The 18,168-nt window shown below is 48.4% G+C and overlaps 1 protein-coding gene across 1 annotated transcript; it reads right to left on the reverse strand.

The window, feature by feature from the left end:
• Nucleotides 1-31: 31 nt before the first annotated feature.
• LOC116386139 (histone deacetylase 4-like) lies at nucleotides 32-18,166 on the reverse strand (the record flags this gene model as incomplete). Its single annotated transcript, XM_031852144.1, has 24 exons — nucleotides 32-431; nucleotides 649-793; nucleotides 872-956; nucleotides 1,165-1,298; nucleotides 1,446-1,564; nucleotides 1,812-1,909; nucleotides 2,162-2,281; nucleotides 2,407-2,494; nucleotides 2,743-2,798; nucleotides 2,941-3,048; nucleotides 3,224-3,270; nucleotides 3,362-3,464; nucleotides 3,612-3,745; nucleotides 4,482-4,677; nucleotides 5,089-5,325; nucleotides 6,861-7,084; nucleotides 8,153-8,345; nucleotides 8,433-8,561; nucleotides 9,058-9,161; nucleotides 9,270-9,398; nucleotides 13,489-13,607; nucleotides 14,532-14,655; nucleotides 15,432-15,582; nucleotides 18,026-18,166. Coding segments are annotated over 24 exons (3,024 nt in total), but the record flags the coding sequence as incomplete, so codon positions are not given.
• Nucleotides 18,167-18,168: the final 2 nt, after the last annotated feature.

An 18,168-nucleotide genomic window follows, 5' to 3' on the forward strand; every position in this document is an offset into this window, starting at 1 on the left:
CCGCCCCCCCCCCCCCCCCCCCCCCCCCCCCCCCCCCCAACTCCAATATATGCTCGCCCTCTCCCCACTGCCTTGGCCACCGTGGGCTGACGGCGGCGGCTACGAAGACTAACAGAAAAAAATGAGTGTCTCTGAGCGAGTGCCGCCAAGCAGCGCTGTTATGTTTAATTTTTTTTCCAATTCAGTCCTCTGTCTCCTGATTGGCTCCCTATTCTTGAGGCAGAGCCCACCCCCCTCTCTCCCTCGTTTTGTTTTTTTTTGGCCGAGGGGCCGCCAATCAATGTGACCGACGTGGTGAGTGGGGTTAGGGGGACTAAATGAAGGGAATCAGTCGAGACTCTTCTCCGGAGAGGTCAAAGGTAACAGTGTGACACCCTCATGTTTCCCTCTGTTACAGTGGTTCCTCCTCCTCCATGGGCTCCTCCTCTGTCCTGGTGGACACAAACATACAGGAACAAAAAAGATATTCAATCTCAAGCTGACTTCTATGCCACACGCAGGTACGTCTCGCCACTGTTGGTATTACAGTAACTGGTCCTGTGCTAATACGGCATAAGTTGTATAACTCAGTTATCTCTCTTCCTCAATATACAGTAGTAGAAGTGAGGTGAAAGCTTATAAATGTACTCCAGTAAGCGGTGAGTTCACCTTTGATCCATGGCGCTGGTGTTGGCCACAGACAGAGAGGCCATGGCGCTGACGGCTTCGGCCTCTTCCGAGTCTCCTCGTTTGGCCTCCAGCAGAGAGAGTCCCAGCAGCGGAGAGCAGCGCTGCACCGAGCACCAGTACTTACCTGATCGGGAACCAAAGTGCATCGTTGGAATAGGACACGGGGATAATACTGTGACAGATTTCTCAGCGTTGAACTCACTGTGAGTCTCTAAAACTTTCTCCAGAGAGTGAACGGCGTTGGGGTTGGGCCTCTGCTCCAGGACGGCCTTCGGCAGCGGGTCCAGCTGTTTGCAGGAGATGAAAAGTTCATTCATCCCACTCCCAGTTTCTAATAAATGCCTAATAAATCTAGCCCTGAAACGTATCAAAAGTTTTTTAAATCCTCCTAGAGATGGAAAGCACCTGGCTGACAAACCTTTCCTCCCTTTCATGTAACATAGAGAACATTAATTAGGATTCAGATCCCGTGTGTTGTCAGAGTGACCTCCTTACCTCCTGGCCAAGCAGGGCGGCCACGCAGGCCTCAGAGGCGTCGCAGATGGCAGTGAGGTCGTGCCCCCCCTCCAGAGCCAGGACCACCCGGCTTCCAGCGAGGGTCATCAGCTGCCTGGTCAGATAGCCGAAACCTGAGGACAGGTCACAGGCCGCGTGTGAATTTCATTTTATTTCAGTCCGTCGGCTCCAGAAACTCAATTGTCACACTCGGGTGTGTTGTGAGGTCAACTGCTGCAGCGCGAGATAAGAAAACATTCTTCAGTTAATCTCGTGCTCACATTTGGACGTCAAATTGTAGCCGCCCAGCGGGGGAGGGTGTCCCTCCACAGCGTCGAAGCCAGAGGAGACCAGCACGATGTCCGGGGCAAACTCGTTGGCGATGGGCATCACCACTGACCTGAGAGTCGGAGGGCGGAGTGCACAGATTATGCAGATAACTTAACATACTTCAACATGAATGCACGCATTTGATCAACCTTAACCCACCGCAGTCAAATCATGAACCAGAAAGTCATTTCTTATAATCTGTTCATCCGTTATCCCACATGAGCTGCTGAACATTCAATGTATTGAGCTGGTTTTCCACGCACATGAAGACTGTGCTGCTGGCCTCTGTGTGACTTGCTGGTATTGTAATCTGGTACCTGAAGGCTGCCAGGTACTCCACATCTCCCATGGGTGGATCGAGGCCTCCAGTGAAGGCCACGTTGACGTTGAACCCGACTCCGGGCCCGCTGCCCACCTGCAGAGAGAAGCACGCGTGGACAAAGATCAAATACTGTACTTTGCGTTCGCTGTTTAGTTTGCCTTTGTTGTTTAATACCACTCCAGATTTACTGTATTTGGAATATTGCTGAGTATTAAGACTAGTGTTTATTTGACTACTTTGTCTATTTGTGTCTGTGGAATTCTCCTAAATTCACCAAAAGTTAGCATTAGATAATGCCTCATTTGCATGTCTGAACAAAGAAAACACACACACACGCACACTTACCTCGTCAGGCGCTCCACTTCCAGGGAAGAAGTTGCCGTCGTCGTATCGGTGAATGGACAGGTAAAGGACGTTGGGGTCGTCGTAGAACGCTTGCTGGGTGCCGTTGCCGTGATGAACGTCCTGAGGTCAGACAGCACACATGATACGATCACAAACTGTGTGCATACAGAGACAAACGACGTGTCCTCTGTCATGCAGACCAACTACGTCACATGACAGACAGTGCGGGTTCTCAGGAGACTGACCCAGTCCACGATGAGGATCTTGTTGACGCTGAGTCTCTGCTGCAGCAGTTTGGCTGCGATGGCCACGGAGTTAAAGTAGCAGAAACCCCTGAAACAGCAGCAAAGAGATGAAAATCAGCGTTTATATTCACAGTTTTAAAGAGCCTTTTGAACACGTTCTGAGAGGGATATAAATTAAATAAAGTGGTCTTGAAACAGCCGGCAGAATAAAGGCGTTCATTCCTTTATGTGCAAATAAACTCAATGGTCTGTTCCAGACGAGCCTGCTCCAACGCTGGTATTTGTGTATGCTTAGATTAAGCGTCTAACTGAGTGCGCTGACGGCTGAGGCCTTACATGGGAGTGCTCTCCTCTGCGTGGTGTCCAGGAGGGCGGACCACAGCGAAACCATTCTGCAGAGACAAGACGGGAGAGACAGGAGTCTGTCAGCCACAGCGGCACGGATCGCCACTCGATGTTTCCTCCACACAAGACAAAAAAAAGACCGCAAAAACACACTCAAAACACAAAGAGGGGTGCTTTGGGTTCGTTTACCTTCAGCTCCCCGGTGGCCACTTTGAACACCAGCTCCACCACAGAGCCGACGGCGAGTCGAGCCGCGCTGGAGGAGTGGACCTCGTTCCAAATGGTGTCGCTGTCCACCTGCAAACACAACAAACAGGTGTGTTATTCTCACACCTGAGCTTAACTTATTACAGTATTTTTAGTCTATTAATTTGAAGTTTTGAATTACAAAGACACTTCTGTACGTTTAATCATTTAGAAAATATGACTGCATTGCAGATTATTCCATTATTATGAGATAACTGTGACATACCCCCACCCCTCCACACGGTAGACGTACGAACATGGGAGTGACTGAACCTGGGGAACAAGTAATACACATTAAATTAATGACAGTTAGTGACTGGATATTAACAGCTGAGTGTGTGTGTGTGTGTGTGTGTGAGCTTACAATCAAGTTTCTGTCGGAGAGGGTTGGTCCCGTACAGCAGGACGTGGGCTTCAGAGTGAACCGTCTGCAGCTCCTCCAGAGTGGCCTTCCTCCCACGGATACACTACACACACACACACACACACACACACACACACACACACACACACACACAAACACACACGCACACACACAGAGGGATACAACTCTCGTTTACGGTTGACTCCGTTGTGTGATGTTCACTGTGGCGTGGTCTCCTCTTGTAACGTACCTCACACTGCGCTCTGAGTCCCGTCTCCTGCAGCCGAGACCAAATGCTCTGAATGCGGCCGGCGTGCTCCGGGTGGCTGTTGGTGTTCCCACACATACACTGGTGCTTCTGCATGAGAGAGTCGTACACCAGGCCTGAGGAAGCACACACAGAGAGAAACATGCACTCAAAATACAGTCTCAATTATCAGCAAGTATCCACTGCCGATTGTTTTTAAGGTTTCTCTGGTGAAATAAATACTTTATTGATCCCCGGAGGAAAATTGTCACGTCACAGTTGCTGTTAAATATAAGAACAATAGAAATAAAGGACTATGTAATATGTCAAATATGTACATAATGCACAATATATAACAAAATATGTGCAAATATGTGCATCATACACACACAACCTTAATAAGGGAATAAAGAGGGATCTATAAAGTGTGTTCAACATAAATACAAAAATAGTATAAAAAAGGGAAAAAAGGGTATGGCTTCTTCATGGTGATAACACGTCAATACACACACAGAGGTTGCTGGTAGGAGCTTCATTCACTTGTTGTCTTTTCCTCTCTGTTTAGAGAGTCAGATGTCTGGGAGGAAGAAGAAGCGACGAGAGAAATGGTTTTGGCAAGATTGGCTTCTCTGCTGTGACCAGATGGAGGCCGGAATCACTAAACCATTTTATTTTTTTGGCATATTCACCTGCTTTTTTTGGACGGAAATGTCTCCTTTCAGTCCCCGAGTTTCTGCATTCGGAAGCGAGTGAAATATAACCTCTCAAATGAACGCTCCAGGCAGACCAGAGGGAGGCTACAGTCGTGGACATAAACACTAACAGCAGCCTGATGGAGAAACCTGAAAGAGGTAAGTGAAAGGTGACGCCCACCTGTGGTGAAGCGAGGTTTGACGGGGGGATCGGGGGCAGGGACGCTGATCGGGAAGGACGAGGCCGAGGCCGGAGACGATTGGGCCCTGGACAGGGGGCGGTGTCCTGGGAAGGCGATGGACAGGCCGGCAGCCTCCATGGAGGCCTGATAGTTTCTCAGTTGATGAATCCGCTGCTGCTCCAACAACAGGGCCTGCTGCTCACACACACACACACACACACACACACACACACACACACACACACACAGGAACACAAATAAAGAAGATGAGTTCTACAGTCGCGGCGAGCTGCTCAGTGAAATGCCTTAAATGTAAATGCCTCAGGGGACTACAGGGGAAGAAATACTGCTTCAATGTATTCTATACTGCAAGTGCAACTTATGGCCAAAAGATGGCAGCCAAAACAAATGAGACGGCTCTGATTCTCCCTCAGCGGTTAATCACAGAGACGTCATAGGACAAAGAGTCCTAAATAAAGTTATGTGCCGGTTTTCTGTGTGTTTTCACCTCTCAAGGACAGCTACAATACATCAGTGCCAAGCAGAATCAATTCCCCGAAACCTTCATATTGATTCTCTCAAGTCCACGTTGCTTTGATGTCTCACTTTGAACTCCCCGTCCTCTACCTGTCTGAAGAGGAGCTCCTGCTCCCGCTCCCTGTGCTGCTGATGCTGCTGCAGCGCCTCCTCCTGCAGCTCCTGCGGGTCGGGAGGCTCCTGCTTGATGGTGACCCCCGGCGGCAGAGCTCCTCCGTCCTGGTGCTCCCTCAGCTCCTCCTCCGTCTCCTCCGGGTGACTCTGGTGCTGGCGGCCCACGGGCGACTCGCTGGGCTTGGTCATCATCTGAAGGCAGCGGGGGGGGGAAGGAGAAAAGGGAGGATGATGCTCTGATGTGAAATTGATTTCACAATCGAAACAGCAGGATGTGACAAATCCCCTCTCCAACGTGTAAGGCTGCATTCAGACAAACGGGCGCTTTCTCCTCTGAATCAAATTCCTGGCAAATCACTCCTTTCTCTGGAGTATTCTTCTTTTAACAAGCTTAATTTGGATTACTCAGTCAGATTGGTGGCTTGCTCATTTCAAACCCGTCCGCTCTAATTGAATGTGAGTGGCCTCTCTGCCGTCTGTACTCCGGGGCAAAATGTGTCTGGTCGAACAGAGACATTCCACGCTCCCCGCTGCGCTGCTTTTCATCCACTCACTCTGGGGCCTGCTGTTAACCGAGTAGTGATTCAGTTGTCTATTCATTCACGCTCGCTGACAGGAACCGTTCAGAAGTGCCATTCAAGTACATTGTGTGTGTGTGTTTATGATGTGAAGACAAAGAGAGCTGCGAGAAAGAGTGTTTGCTGGAAGTCTCAAGAGTGTGCTACAGCTACAGGTGTGTGTGTGTGTGTCCTGGCAAAGAGCTTGTGCAGCATTGACGTCAAAGCACCCCCCCCCCCCCCCCGGCTCTTCATTTTCTCCTGTACTGTTCTTGTCTTCTCTGCATCCAAACAAACCCCAAATCTCCATTTCTCACCTCCTCCCTCGGCTCCTCTTACCCAGAAGCCTCCTCTTCATCGGATCTGTCCTTACCAAAACACAATTATGCCGCTTTCCCACCAAAATGAGTACGTATATGCAAGTTTTTTTACCATCACCAGTAGACAATTACGAATTTCTGAGGTTGTTTTTTTTTGCATGTATCACGTTGAACGTCCCGAACGTGCCGGAAAACAGACTTAGTAACAGCAACTCTTCAGCTATAAGGGGCTGAAACCAGAGAATGTTTTTTATTTTAACTTGATACATGACTTAAACAATTAAGTGATAATCTGAATTGCTCATTTTCGGTTCATCAAGTAAGTCAATGAATTGACTAAATTGACGCCTACTACTCGCATTACAGAATGTAGAATAAAATGATGTCTGAAGGGGAGATTTAAATAAGAGGAGGCTGTTATCGAGATGTGAAAAGCTGCCACTGGAGAGCTTTGAAACATATGGAGGGAGAGGCAGAGCAGGGGAGGGGGAGGAGGAGGAGGGGGGGGAGGAAGAGGAGGAGGAGGAGGAGGGGGAGGAGGAGGAAATCCCTTGTTTCATCCACCCACCTCTCCTCCAGCGAGTACTCTGCTCGAATAGGTAAAGCCGTCCAGAGTGGCGGCTGCTCACTTCCTCCACGACCATAAAAGGGCAGAGGCTTCCGCTCTGTTGCCATGGCAGCACACTGGACGTGAATGCAAACAGTCGCGCGCAGCTTTTACACGTTAACCCGTTAACTGCTCATTGGTGGAGTTGTTATCTTTTAGCCAGTTATATGACAGAAAGTCTTTAACGACGGCGACAGAGAGGAGAGGAGAGGAGAAGGTAAGCAGGAGATCTCCACTCCTCACCTTGTTCAGGTGGAGCTGCTGCTGCTGAAACTGCTGCTTGTGCTTCTCCAGGAACTGCTGGTGCTGCTGCTGGACCACCAGCTGCTGCAGGGCCAGGGCCTGGGCGTGAGCCTGCGCGGCGCTCCCCTGGGGCAGAGGGGCCGACTGGGTCCGCCCCAGGGGCCGGTGCTGCCGCTGCAGCTTGGCCATGGATGCTGCCGGCGACATGGACAGGCCGCTCACACCTTGGACACAAAACGGAGGAAGACTTTGGTTACGAGAGGAGGTGAGGAATCATATTCCTGCACGTGGTCTGTGCTAAGTAGTGATGGTAGCGTTTCTACATGAGCCGTCCGTCTCCCATTTCCAGTGCCTGAGTATTTAGACTGGGTGTCATAATGATGCATGGGCCTCCGTCTGCAAGGCCTAATTTGGCGACTCCCTTGAAGACAACATGACACGAGGTTTTTGTCGTCTTCTCGAGCCTTGTCAGACCACAACGAGTGGTCAGCAGACCTAATTCCTAAAATAAAAGATAAATATATGATGTGTTCACATGAACACGTGGATTCCTAACTTCGCTCTTCTTGGTGTTGGACCTCAGATTAGTCAGCAGATGTATTTGTGAACCAAATAAAAACCGCCATCTGTGCAGCCGTGATTCCTCTCAACAGATTAGTTAATTAACAGTGTATCATCCGGGGTGAGGAAAGTAAGAAAAACAGACTCGATGGAGCCCAGGAAATGATCTGAGAGAAGATGACTAAACACCCAGCGTGTTTTCAAATTGTTTCTGAAAGCGCTTTTTCTGAAGCTTTTCTTCCCATGGTGCATTTCTTCTTTTTCATGGCTAAAAACATGACTTTCCCTCGTCTGAGCTGAGGAATAAATTACCGCATCTGTTGAGATTCTCTCTCTCTGCTGAACGTGCGTGCGCACGCACCCTTGTCTGTGCGTTTGTGAGCGCGGATAGGCGCCCATACGTGCGTCATTGCCCATTCACCGACAGTGCCCCCCGCTGAAAATAGCCGCAAAAGTGGTCATCAATGAATGAGCTGATGGGAAAGGGGCGCACAATGCAACCATGTCACCCTCTCATAGCGCACGCTGACATATGAAAGGAGCTCATTAGTTTGAGCTCATGAATGGCCGCCTGTCAGTGAGAGCGCAGTATTGAAAGAGATGAATGCTTTAACTTTTAGTCGGAGTTGTATTTGGTGAGTTGCTGTTTTTCAGTTTTACCAAAACTACCACCACAACTTTTGTGCCTCATCATTCACAGGCTTCAGTACAGCATCCATTACTACTCCTACCTGTCACCAGGGGGCTCTGTGCCGGGCTCTGCTCCATGAGCACCATGTGTTGGAGCAGCGGACTGTGGGCGCCGTGCCCGCCCGTTCCGGCTACGGCCTCGGCCAGGTAGGGGGTCAAGTGGACGCCGGAGAGGAAGGGAGGGCTGAGGGAGAGGGCCGGCTGCAGACCTCCATCCTGCTGTGCCGAAGTCACCTTAAAAGGAGAGGCAAGCACAACCGGTCACAGACAGCACACACTCGAACCCACAGACAAATAGGCCGCGGCGGTTTTCCTCCTTACGTTGGACGCAGCGGTGGCCGTGGCGGGCAGCCCCAGGGTGATGTTGGGCAACGATGGCGAAGTGTAGAGGGACAGCTGGTTAACGGAGCACCGCTCAGCACCGCTGCACAGCCTCTGGGCCAGAGACGCCTGGGAAGCACATTCAAATGATTTATCTGTGTTTGAATCATGAGGAAAGAACAGCACTGGGGGCAAACACAGCAGCAGTGGACGTCCACACATGAGGAAAAAGAGCTACGTCTGCACCCGATGTAAAAACCGTCACAGCCATCGGCCTCCTCCACACTGCCTGAGTGCCCCTAATGGCTGCCACAAATATCTTCTTGCCGGCTCCTCGGCTGTCTTCCTCCTCTGCAGACCCATCACCTGAACATCCCTCACTCAGAGCCTTTGTCCATGCTGTAGGCTGCTGGGTTTAAATACCAAGCACCTGTAGCCCAGCGCCCACACAAAAGAGCAAAGCTACTCTGAGAGGCTGAAAGGCTGCAGAATGTGAACTGAAGCCGTCTGCCGCTCACGATACAGAACATTTAAAGGTTGTAAACGTTTGAATAAAGAGACAATTCATTCATCGGCCTAAACCTAGGATACCTACTTACTTGCTGTGTGTGTGTGTGTGTGTTACCTCCGTGTTGTTGGAGATGCTGATGCCGTTCTCATTGGGGATGTTGTTGGAGCTGTTATTTGGGGAGCTTGGGCCCGAGCCGGGGGCGCTGCTACACGCAGAGTCTGAAACACACACACACACACACACACACACACACACACAAACACATCAAACACAGTCACAGCCTTGAAAATCAAAGTTGTTTTTTTGGAACGCCGCGTGTCGCTCACCTGCCATGTCGAGCGAGCGCTTCTTGGCGGTGGTGATGGGGCTGTCTCGGCGTCGCAGCAGCGGACTGCTCCTCCGCTCGCTCACCTTCTGCTTCAGCCGGGAGCGCAGCTTCAGGTTGGGCTCCGAGGCTGAGAGAGAGACCAGACCAGGACGTTACCATCCATTCATTCATTCATTCATAGGCTTAGTGAACAGAAAAGGAGGAAGACATCTGACGATCGTACACCAACATGCTGCCTCTGTTAACCTCACCTTTGATACCCGCCGTTCCCCACCTCATCAGAATGTATTGCAACATTTTCACAAAATTAATAACAATATTTAACTCTTTTTTATTCTCAATTCTGGGAGTGTCGCCTAATGATTGTTAACCAGCAGCCCCACCTGTGTCTGATTATCTGCTGTACTTATAACGAGGCGTGTCACTGGAAAGCTGCTGCGTTGTTTGTGGGACTTTGTAGAGCTTGTGATACCTTTAGTCAATTTACTCTCTTTTCTGTCTCTCTAAAGTGCCAATTCAACTACTAAACTACACATCTACTGCTACCTCTATCATCAAAAGGGTGGGAGAGTTAGCTGCACTACAGTCCCACAGCTCAAACTGGGAGCGTGGAGCGACCCTTCCACAGAGCCGCTCTGTTAGGAAAAACCCGTTTGCCAGACAAACTGCCACACGATTCCTCCCTCCCATTTAAATTGCTTTCTGAACATGCCAAATTCTGATCCATTTTCCGAACGCCGCTGCGGCTAAAAAGCAATTAGCTCCAATTTGGGAGCCATGTCTGATCGCCTAAAGGCCTGTTGGTCTTTTGTGAACGCTGTCACAGAGTTGTGAATGGAGACAGGGAGAAGGGAACGGCATGTCACCTTGGCTGCAGCCACGGAGGCTAATGATCTGTTTACTCTGCCCTGCCAATCAGCAGCCTCGGATAATTTCACTATTCATTATCCAATTTTTAAATCGTCAAAGGGGACCTAAATGCATCTGTGGTACACCACCAGCCCTGATTGTGACATACCGTACTGAAACGCTTCTTCACCTGCAGCCAACGTCCCTGACAAAAGTCATTTTGGGAAACAGTCGTCAGACACTTGTTCCCGTTCACAGTGTTCGGGTAAAAATAAACGTGTGGAAGTAAGTGTGAAGGTACGGGAGCGAGAGCTCGGTCCAGATGGAATCAAACCAATTCAAGTTTGTGGAGCCAATTTACTGCAATTTCACTACGAATCTCTGAATTCCATCTTCAGATCTGAGGGAATAATGAAAATGATTTGTGCAAAAGTACATTACAAGGGCCACAAAAATCGAGGTCATCGTGGTATAATGGACACAATACAACAACAAGAAAAATGCCATTTAGATTGTCCAAACATGAAGTGTGGCATCTTTCATAACTTCACTGTGTCTGTAGTTACCGCTGGCGGCTCTGGTAAAATCAAAAAATTAAAGCTTCAAGCATTTTTGATCAATTCATCTTCTGTCCACTCTGAGCGGAGAATAAAAGCTGATTTATAGATCATTGCATGGAGTTATTTCCATCTTTGGTGGATTCATTTGGTGGAAATCATGCCTAGCATATGGCCTCTACATGACCGTATCACTGGTAAGTCTTCATGCAAAATGAGATGCTTTGTTACAGGCTTTAGGGAGGCCTGAGCACATACAATCACACATGATATCAATGCACAGAAGGGGCATTGTCGGCCATCTTACAAGCGGGCCTCATAGCAGGGATGAAAAGGCTGTGTTCGGGGGGTGACGTCCTGCATTCATACGACCGCATGTTGCTCTGTGTTCATTAGGGCGAGCTGTGTGCCGTGATCTGGAGAGTATTAGTCTGCCTGTGTGTTGTCGATGTACCCCAGAAACAACAACAACAAAAAAACAACACATATTTGCTCATCAGTGAAAAGACAAGGGCCGCAGGCTTTGCTCCGCCTCCATCAAAGAGCGCAGTGATGGTGAGGGCCTCAAACCTTCCCACCCTGTCTAAGTCTTTCAGAGGCATCCATGTGTATGTGAGAACATGCTGCTGACATGCGCTGCTCTCTGACCCCCGAGTGTTCGCTGCATAAGAAGAGTTATTGATTTTAAAGGGCGTCCAATTGTCTGAGGGCTCAGCTTGTCAGGGTAGCACCTCTTGTCACGCAACCCTTCTCCAACCACAGATTCAGATGATCCCACTTTATCATAAGGGGCGGTAATGTACTCTGTAATTAACTCTCTATGGAGTAGTGTTCACTGTTAGCGCAGGATTTAAAAGGAAACAATGCAGCATGTAACCCAGCATTACTGTTTTTTACATCAGTCCGTTGTCGCGCTGTTCTCATTGTGTTGTGGATAAGAGTCTCGTCGACGCTGAATTTCGGAAAAAAAATGGAAGAGGAGACGCACAAAAGAGCGCTGTTGCTTCCCTGGGTGCCAGTCCTCTACTTTATGGCCGGGCGGTGATATAAAAGAGCCTCTAACCTCTCCCGAGCTGGCATTACCATAAGTAAACCCCGCAAAGCACGTCATCGCTGTGGGCAAATATCAGGGTGGCACAGGTTCCCTCCTCTCCAACACAATCCTCAGCCTTATAGATGTCAAGGGACGAACTGACACTCCAGGGACGAGCGTTTCACTCCCCGCCATTTTCCGAAAGCCTTTTTTTTTTCTTCTCTACATGAAGAGAGTTTTGTGGGAGTGTGGTGTCATTGTGCCACGTGCATGTTCTGCACTCTCATCTTCTATTGCTGTGCACCCTCCATCCTCCACCCCAAATGTTTTTCGTCAGTGAAGCCCCCCCCATCTTCCTCAATCGATCTTTCTGATTATCACGGCTCTCACTTTTCACCCTTCATATTCTCCTCCTCTCTTCGTCTTCTCCTCTCTCAGGGTGGAATGTGGCTGTGTGAGCCAGTGTCAACTGTGGTCTGTGTATCTGCTGCCATAGCCCGAAGGCTCAGAGTCAACAGGGCCGCCCGCCGCCGCGCTAAGTGAATAATTGCACTGTAAGGCGACCGCTGCATCACGGCTACACCACCGCACACACGAAGCGGAACACATACACACACCTGACCCAAAAAAAACACACTGCAAACAGCTGGTTTTACTCTGCAAAGGGATCTCGACTTTGAGCTCGAAAGCCTGAAGACGTTCAGATCGTGGGCCACAAGGAAACTTTATTCCAGGGGTGCACTCTGCAGCGTTGCAGCAGAGATTTGTCACCAATTTAAAAGAAAGCTTGGTGCTCTAAGTATAACCTAAAAGCCAATAAAAAAACAAAGACATAAAAGACATAAATAAAGGTTTGTGTGTCATGAAAAAACACCAAAAGAATTCCTTTTTACAGCATCAACCCAATGGAAGCAGATCACTTTTTTTACATGTTCTGTATTTTGTTCATTTAATATAAAGAATAATTGGACGTCCATGACTTGACATCTCTGAGACAGTGAGTAAACAGAGGACAGGTCTGATGGGTTCACTGTGTGTGTGTATCATCAGCGTAACAGTGAAAATAAATATTGCAGTTGTGAATTACTTGACCCAGAGCAGAAGTAGCACGCAAATTGAAAACAATAAAGGGCCAAGGATCGAGCCCTGGGGAACCCCAGAAGTAATCGCTGCTCTGCTGGAGATGTTCCCAACTGACACAGCCCGAAAATAGGATCTCTCAGAGCCAGTTAGCTTTAAAATGCAATCATAAAACATTTTAAAGGCATGGGCCTGCAACACAAAGTAGTACAACAGCAAGCATCAGAGTGATGCTGAGTGCCTCAAACCTGAAAGGAGATGAGTGTATATATATATCTATCTATATGTATTCATAGATACACTGCTCTTTCTAAACTCTTGGCTATAAAAAGCAATTTTGATATAGATATGTAATTATTAACACGGACAGTGTCAAGATCAAGCTGACTTTAAACAACGCCTGAGGAAAAGGAACTATTAAAAATTAATAAAACGTGCCTAAATGTTAAAAACCTCTCTCCCTCCATTGAACTCTTGAACCGCCTACGCTTCTACTCTCTCTAACACTCTCGTGTGGGGCATGCTGGGAGACCTTGACAGCCTAATGTGGATGTGATTAATGGCGCAGAGCTCTAAATTATGCTAGACGTGAGTCCGCGTAGCAGCTACTGGACGTTACAGCTGCGAGTGAGTCTGCATAGGAGCAAGCAGACAGCTCTAAGTATGTAAGTGTGTGTGTGTGTGTGTGTGTTATGTACCAGTCTTTCGCAGCGGGAAGTCATCCCGGGGGTTGTAGACACCCAGCACAGGGTGGTTGTAGGTGGACACACCAGTCTGTGGAGGCGAGCTCTGGTCCAGAGAGCTGTGCTGGGTTTTGCTATAGAACAGAAACAAAGTGTTAAAGGTGTCGCTGAGACCACGGAGTCGTGCAACGTAGCGGACGCGTGACCGAAATCCAAAGCAAAGGAACTAACTTCACGGCTGCTCAGAGATCTGTATGATTAACGCCTCATGCTAATCCCCTGGCAAGGCTGCAGACATGCGCTGCCATCTGTTCTCTCGATGAGTCCAATGAGTGGAAGAGGAGACACAGGCGGATGTAGAAAGAGAAAGTTGCTATCCTCACTTTGAGCTGCTGAAAGTCGACGCTTGTGGGTGTTTCATTGGGTCGCACATCAACGTTACGTAACATTGTTTGGTTATGTATTTGCATTTAATGGTTTTAGTGATTTCACTGTGCCAAATTAAATACATAATCCTGAAGAAAATGATTTGGAAATGATACATTAACAGCACTTTGTAGCGTACTGTTCTGTAGGGCTGCACAATACATCGTGTTTTTATCGCCTACACTTTCAAATGTAACTATCATTCTTGTTTACTGGGGCCTTTAATGTTCAGTTCAATGTACAAGTCGTTCAATCAATTTAATTCAGGTAACTTCTACATGACCAACATAAATTGGTTTGCGTAACTATGTTTCCGTGTCACTCAGACAATGAAACTAGAGTGTGCACACCTGCAAAGGGCTCCAGAGATGCTACAATAAACATTCAAGGCCGAGCCTTCAGAGTAAGAGCCCCTATCATCAGGTTCCAATATCCTGCCCTGAGGAAGAGGAGGGGCTCGCTGACAGTTAGAGAGAGAAATACCACCCTAACTCACAACGATCCGCCTCCACCGCAGTCATTACAGAGGAGGGGAATAGAAACACGCCGGCCGGGACATTCAAATTGTTTTCCAGCTCGCAAAGTGACTGGTAGCGACGTATCAGTGCGAGTGAACCCTATAACTTCCTCACCGGTACCAGTAGGGAGCGTCGTTGTGGAGGCCTCCTTGGTTGAGGCTCCGCTGGGCCAGGGCCTTCTTCTTGTTCAGGACGAACTCCTGGAGCCGCATCTTCACCTCTGTGCTCGCCACCGCACCTACGGAGTTGAAGTTTGACATGTTTTTTTAAAGTTTAGGAGGTTTTTAATGACAGAAATGTGGAGAATCTTTCACTGTTTGGTGTGCACTTTCGTTTTTATTACAAAGTGCACAGACAATACAGCGCAATGTCAGCGGATGCCCTTATCGACCGTCACAAAATCAAACTACTTTGTAGAAATAATTCAATCAAATACAGCAAACGATCTCTGGGTTCCAGCTTCTCCTCCAGTGTGATAAATCTGTCCTTTTCTCTGTTTTAATATTACTAAAAAATTTATTCTTTGGGTTCTGGACTGTTGGTTGGACAAAACTTAATAAAGGGCTTAATTTAATAAAAAAACAAACATTGACAAAACCACCAGCAGATTAATCCAATAATGACTTCATACATGTAAACTGCTCTCAAGGACTCCTGTCCACTCGCTTTCAATGAACTGCTGAGAGACATCCAGCATGCGGCGGTAATAACTTGGCTTGGCCTCCCCGCCCCCCCCCCGCCCCCGCCCAAGGCCACCGGCTAATACGGCTCGTTTAACCACAGTAAACACACAGGTTCTCCAAGTAAAATGGAAACACACACACACACACACACTCACACACTGTGGAGCTCAACGGTCCTTTCAACCGTGGAGCATTTTGAAACCTGGCAGATGCCACCAAACAGGAGGAACGTTAACTTTTTGTGTATATCGTCTGCGGAGGTCCCAGAAACATTTACTAATGTGCTTTTTAACGTGATGTTTAATGGCCACAATGGAGGCAGTCGACTCACTCTCCTGTCCCCGCTCCTTGTTCTTCAGCAGCAGCAGCTTCTGCTCCCTCTGCTGCTTCTCCAGCTCCTGCTCCAGACGGTGGTTCTCCATCTTCCTCTGATGCTCCAGCAGCTCCTGCTGGTGCTTCAAAGCCAGAAGCTCTTGTTGCTGCTGTAAGGGAGAAAACATCAGAACAATGGTCTTCAACATCCAGCGGTATATTCAAACTTTTTCCCGCAAACTCCGCACAACAGGAGACACGAGATGAGATCACTTCATGACGATAACTTCTGGTTTTCTAATCTAAATGTGATCAATTCCTTACTTTCTCCTCTTTAAACACCCATTTACATTCCACTCCTGGTAAGTTGCCATCTGAAATAATTAAGTCTGACAGCTGTTTGAAGCAATGAAATAAAGAAAACTTTGCAATTCTATAAAAACCTCAGGCCACAAGCCTTTAAATGAACATAAACAGTTTAACTGGGTGATGAGGCTTTAGCCTCACATCATCCAATCTGCTCACTTCCTCGTCCCTCCAGCAGAGACAGAGGAGAGCATCTGTTCACCACTTTAAATGCCAGAAAAGAAACCAGGCTGTGGCCGAAAAGGTCACAAATAAAAATCTGCGTCAAAGCACCAAATGTGTTCAGAAACCCCTCTTCGTCTCGCTGAAGTGTCCTTAAATGAGTCGCTGTGCATATGAGCATCAATTAAATGCTGCTGATGCAAACTGAAAGCTGCTTTCACCATCTTAATGCGTTCCTTCGACTCAAGGCACCGAATCAAAGAGTCACAATTACACTTTAATGCCACTGTAATATAGAATGAATAGGCAAGCTGTCTGTGCTTGCACTCAGCCGGCTCCATAATGACCGTGGCTCTGCCCTCCTCTTCCTCTTCCCCTCATCACCACACACCCAATGGCAATATTTGATCAGTTTGCCGTAACTGCGTGTAATCAACTTCTGATGGCGGTTTTTTAAGAGGAAGGTTGAGGAGGGGCTCGTGAGAAAAGCACATCGGCTGTCCATTTTTATTTATTTTTTGTCTTTCAATCAACGTTGGGGATTGAGGCTCAAAGTAACCTCCCCGCCCACATGTACACACACACACACACACACACACACACACACACGCCCAAAACCCCTGTGGCTCGGTAGACCAGAGATGTACACACAGATGACTAATACCGCAAAGAGCTTCATGATAGCTCTCACTTTATGAGCGTTCCCTGTTGTCAACAGGCAAGAAATGTTTGCAGACATTTAAGCGAGAGTGTGTGTGTGTGTGTGTATAAGCAAGTGTGTGTTTGGCTGCCCCAGATGTGGAAGCAAACCGGGCATCGTGTGAGTGTGTGTTTGCTGACATTTGAGAGGATGTGTATGTTTTAATGCCTGTGTGTGTGTGTGTGTGTGTGTGTCCATAGGGCCAGTGAATGGGGCTGATTGAGGCCGGGCCTCCCTGCTCAGGCTGTGCGTCACTGGCCTCCACCCGAGTGGTCCTGCAGCCCCCCCCCCCCCAGCCCCCCCACCACCACAGGCCAGACGGCCCTCATCCCTCAGTGTCACAGGACGACCCAACAGACGGGACTCAACAAGAGGAGCAAGCACAGTAGATACTGTGGTCCATAAATACTGCTGACCTGCGGGGGAGGAGGGCAATGTGAAGTGTGCCTGAAGCATCTGCTAAAGGATTTTTTTATTCGGAAGAAGGAAGAAATGAAAGGAGAGAGGAAGGTTGAAGAAAGACAGGAGAAGGAAAAGAGGAAGGAGATTCATTTAGGAGAGAAAAGAGGAAAAGGACAAAGAGAGCAACTAAAGAGAAAGGAAGGGTGAGTGGAAAGGAGGACAAGAGGAAGTCAGGAAGGAAAGAAACAGGAAAGCGAGGGAGACACAATAAAAGGAAGGAAGAGAAGATGGCAGTAGGAAAGATAAGAAGGGTGACAGGAGATGGAAGATGAGACAGGAAAGGAGACAGGAAAGAAGGGAGAGGAAGAGAGGAGAAAGCCGTGAGGAAGGAGGAGAGGAAAGAAGGAATACAAGGAGACAGTAAGGAAGGAGAAAAGGAAAGAAGGAAAGACAATAAAGGAATCAAAGAAAGACGTCCAGTGTGAACCAAGTTGCACGTGAGGAATTAAAACCATTCCCCTCAGACTAAAGTGATCCTGCACACTGCGATCTAATCTCCTGCCCTGTCCTGAAAAAAAGAAGCCGAATCTTTGCAATTCATATTACGAGCAGTAATATTCTACAAAAGAACAAACACTGGAATATTTTTACATGACATGTAAGCCCCACAGGAGCTCTCCGGCGCTCTCGGGGGGCCCCGGGCGTATTAGAGCTCCGCCGTGTGGGCGTGCTGGTCTAGATTCACTTTGTATTTCCAGGTCACTACGATACGACGTCTGCCTCAAAGCGCCGGCAGGTTCTGAGAAGCAAATCCTGTCCACTCAAGGAGCCAAACACCTGCTCTTAAGTATTATTTAATGCACGTTTTCTGGATCTGTCGCCGTCGACCGTCTCTGAAGGGGAAGCGAACGAAATGAACTCAATACTCCGCCTTTGTGGAGGCGGATAGCAGCAGAAAGTGGTGTGAAATGTAAACGACATACCATAATGTGTTCCTGGAGCTGGACCTCGTGCTGGCGGGACAGCTGCTCGTGCTGCCGCTGGAACTCGGCGATGAGGATCTGCCGCTGGATCTGCTGCTTCTGCTTCAGGGTCAGCAGCTCCTGCTGCAGCTGCTGCTCGCGCA

Source organism: Anarrhichthys ocellatus, unplaced genomic scaffold (assembly GCF_004355925.1).
Source record: "Anarrhichthys ocellatus isolate YVR2014 unplaced genomic scaffold, GSC_Weel_1.0 scaffold12, whole genome shotgun sequence".
NCBI lineage: Eukaryota > Metazoa > Chordata > Actinopteri > Perciformes > Anarhichadidae > Anarrhichthys > Anarrhichthys ocellatus.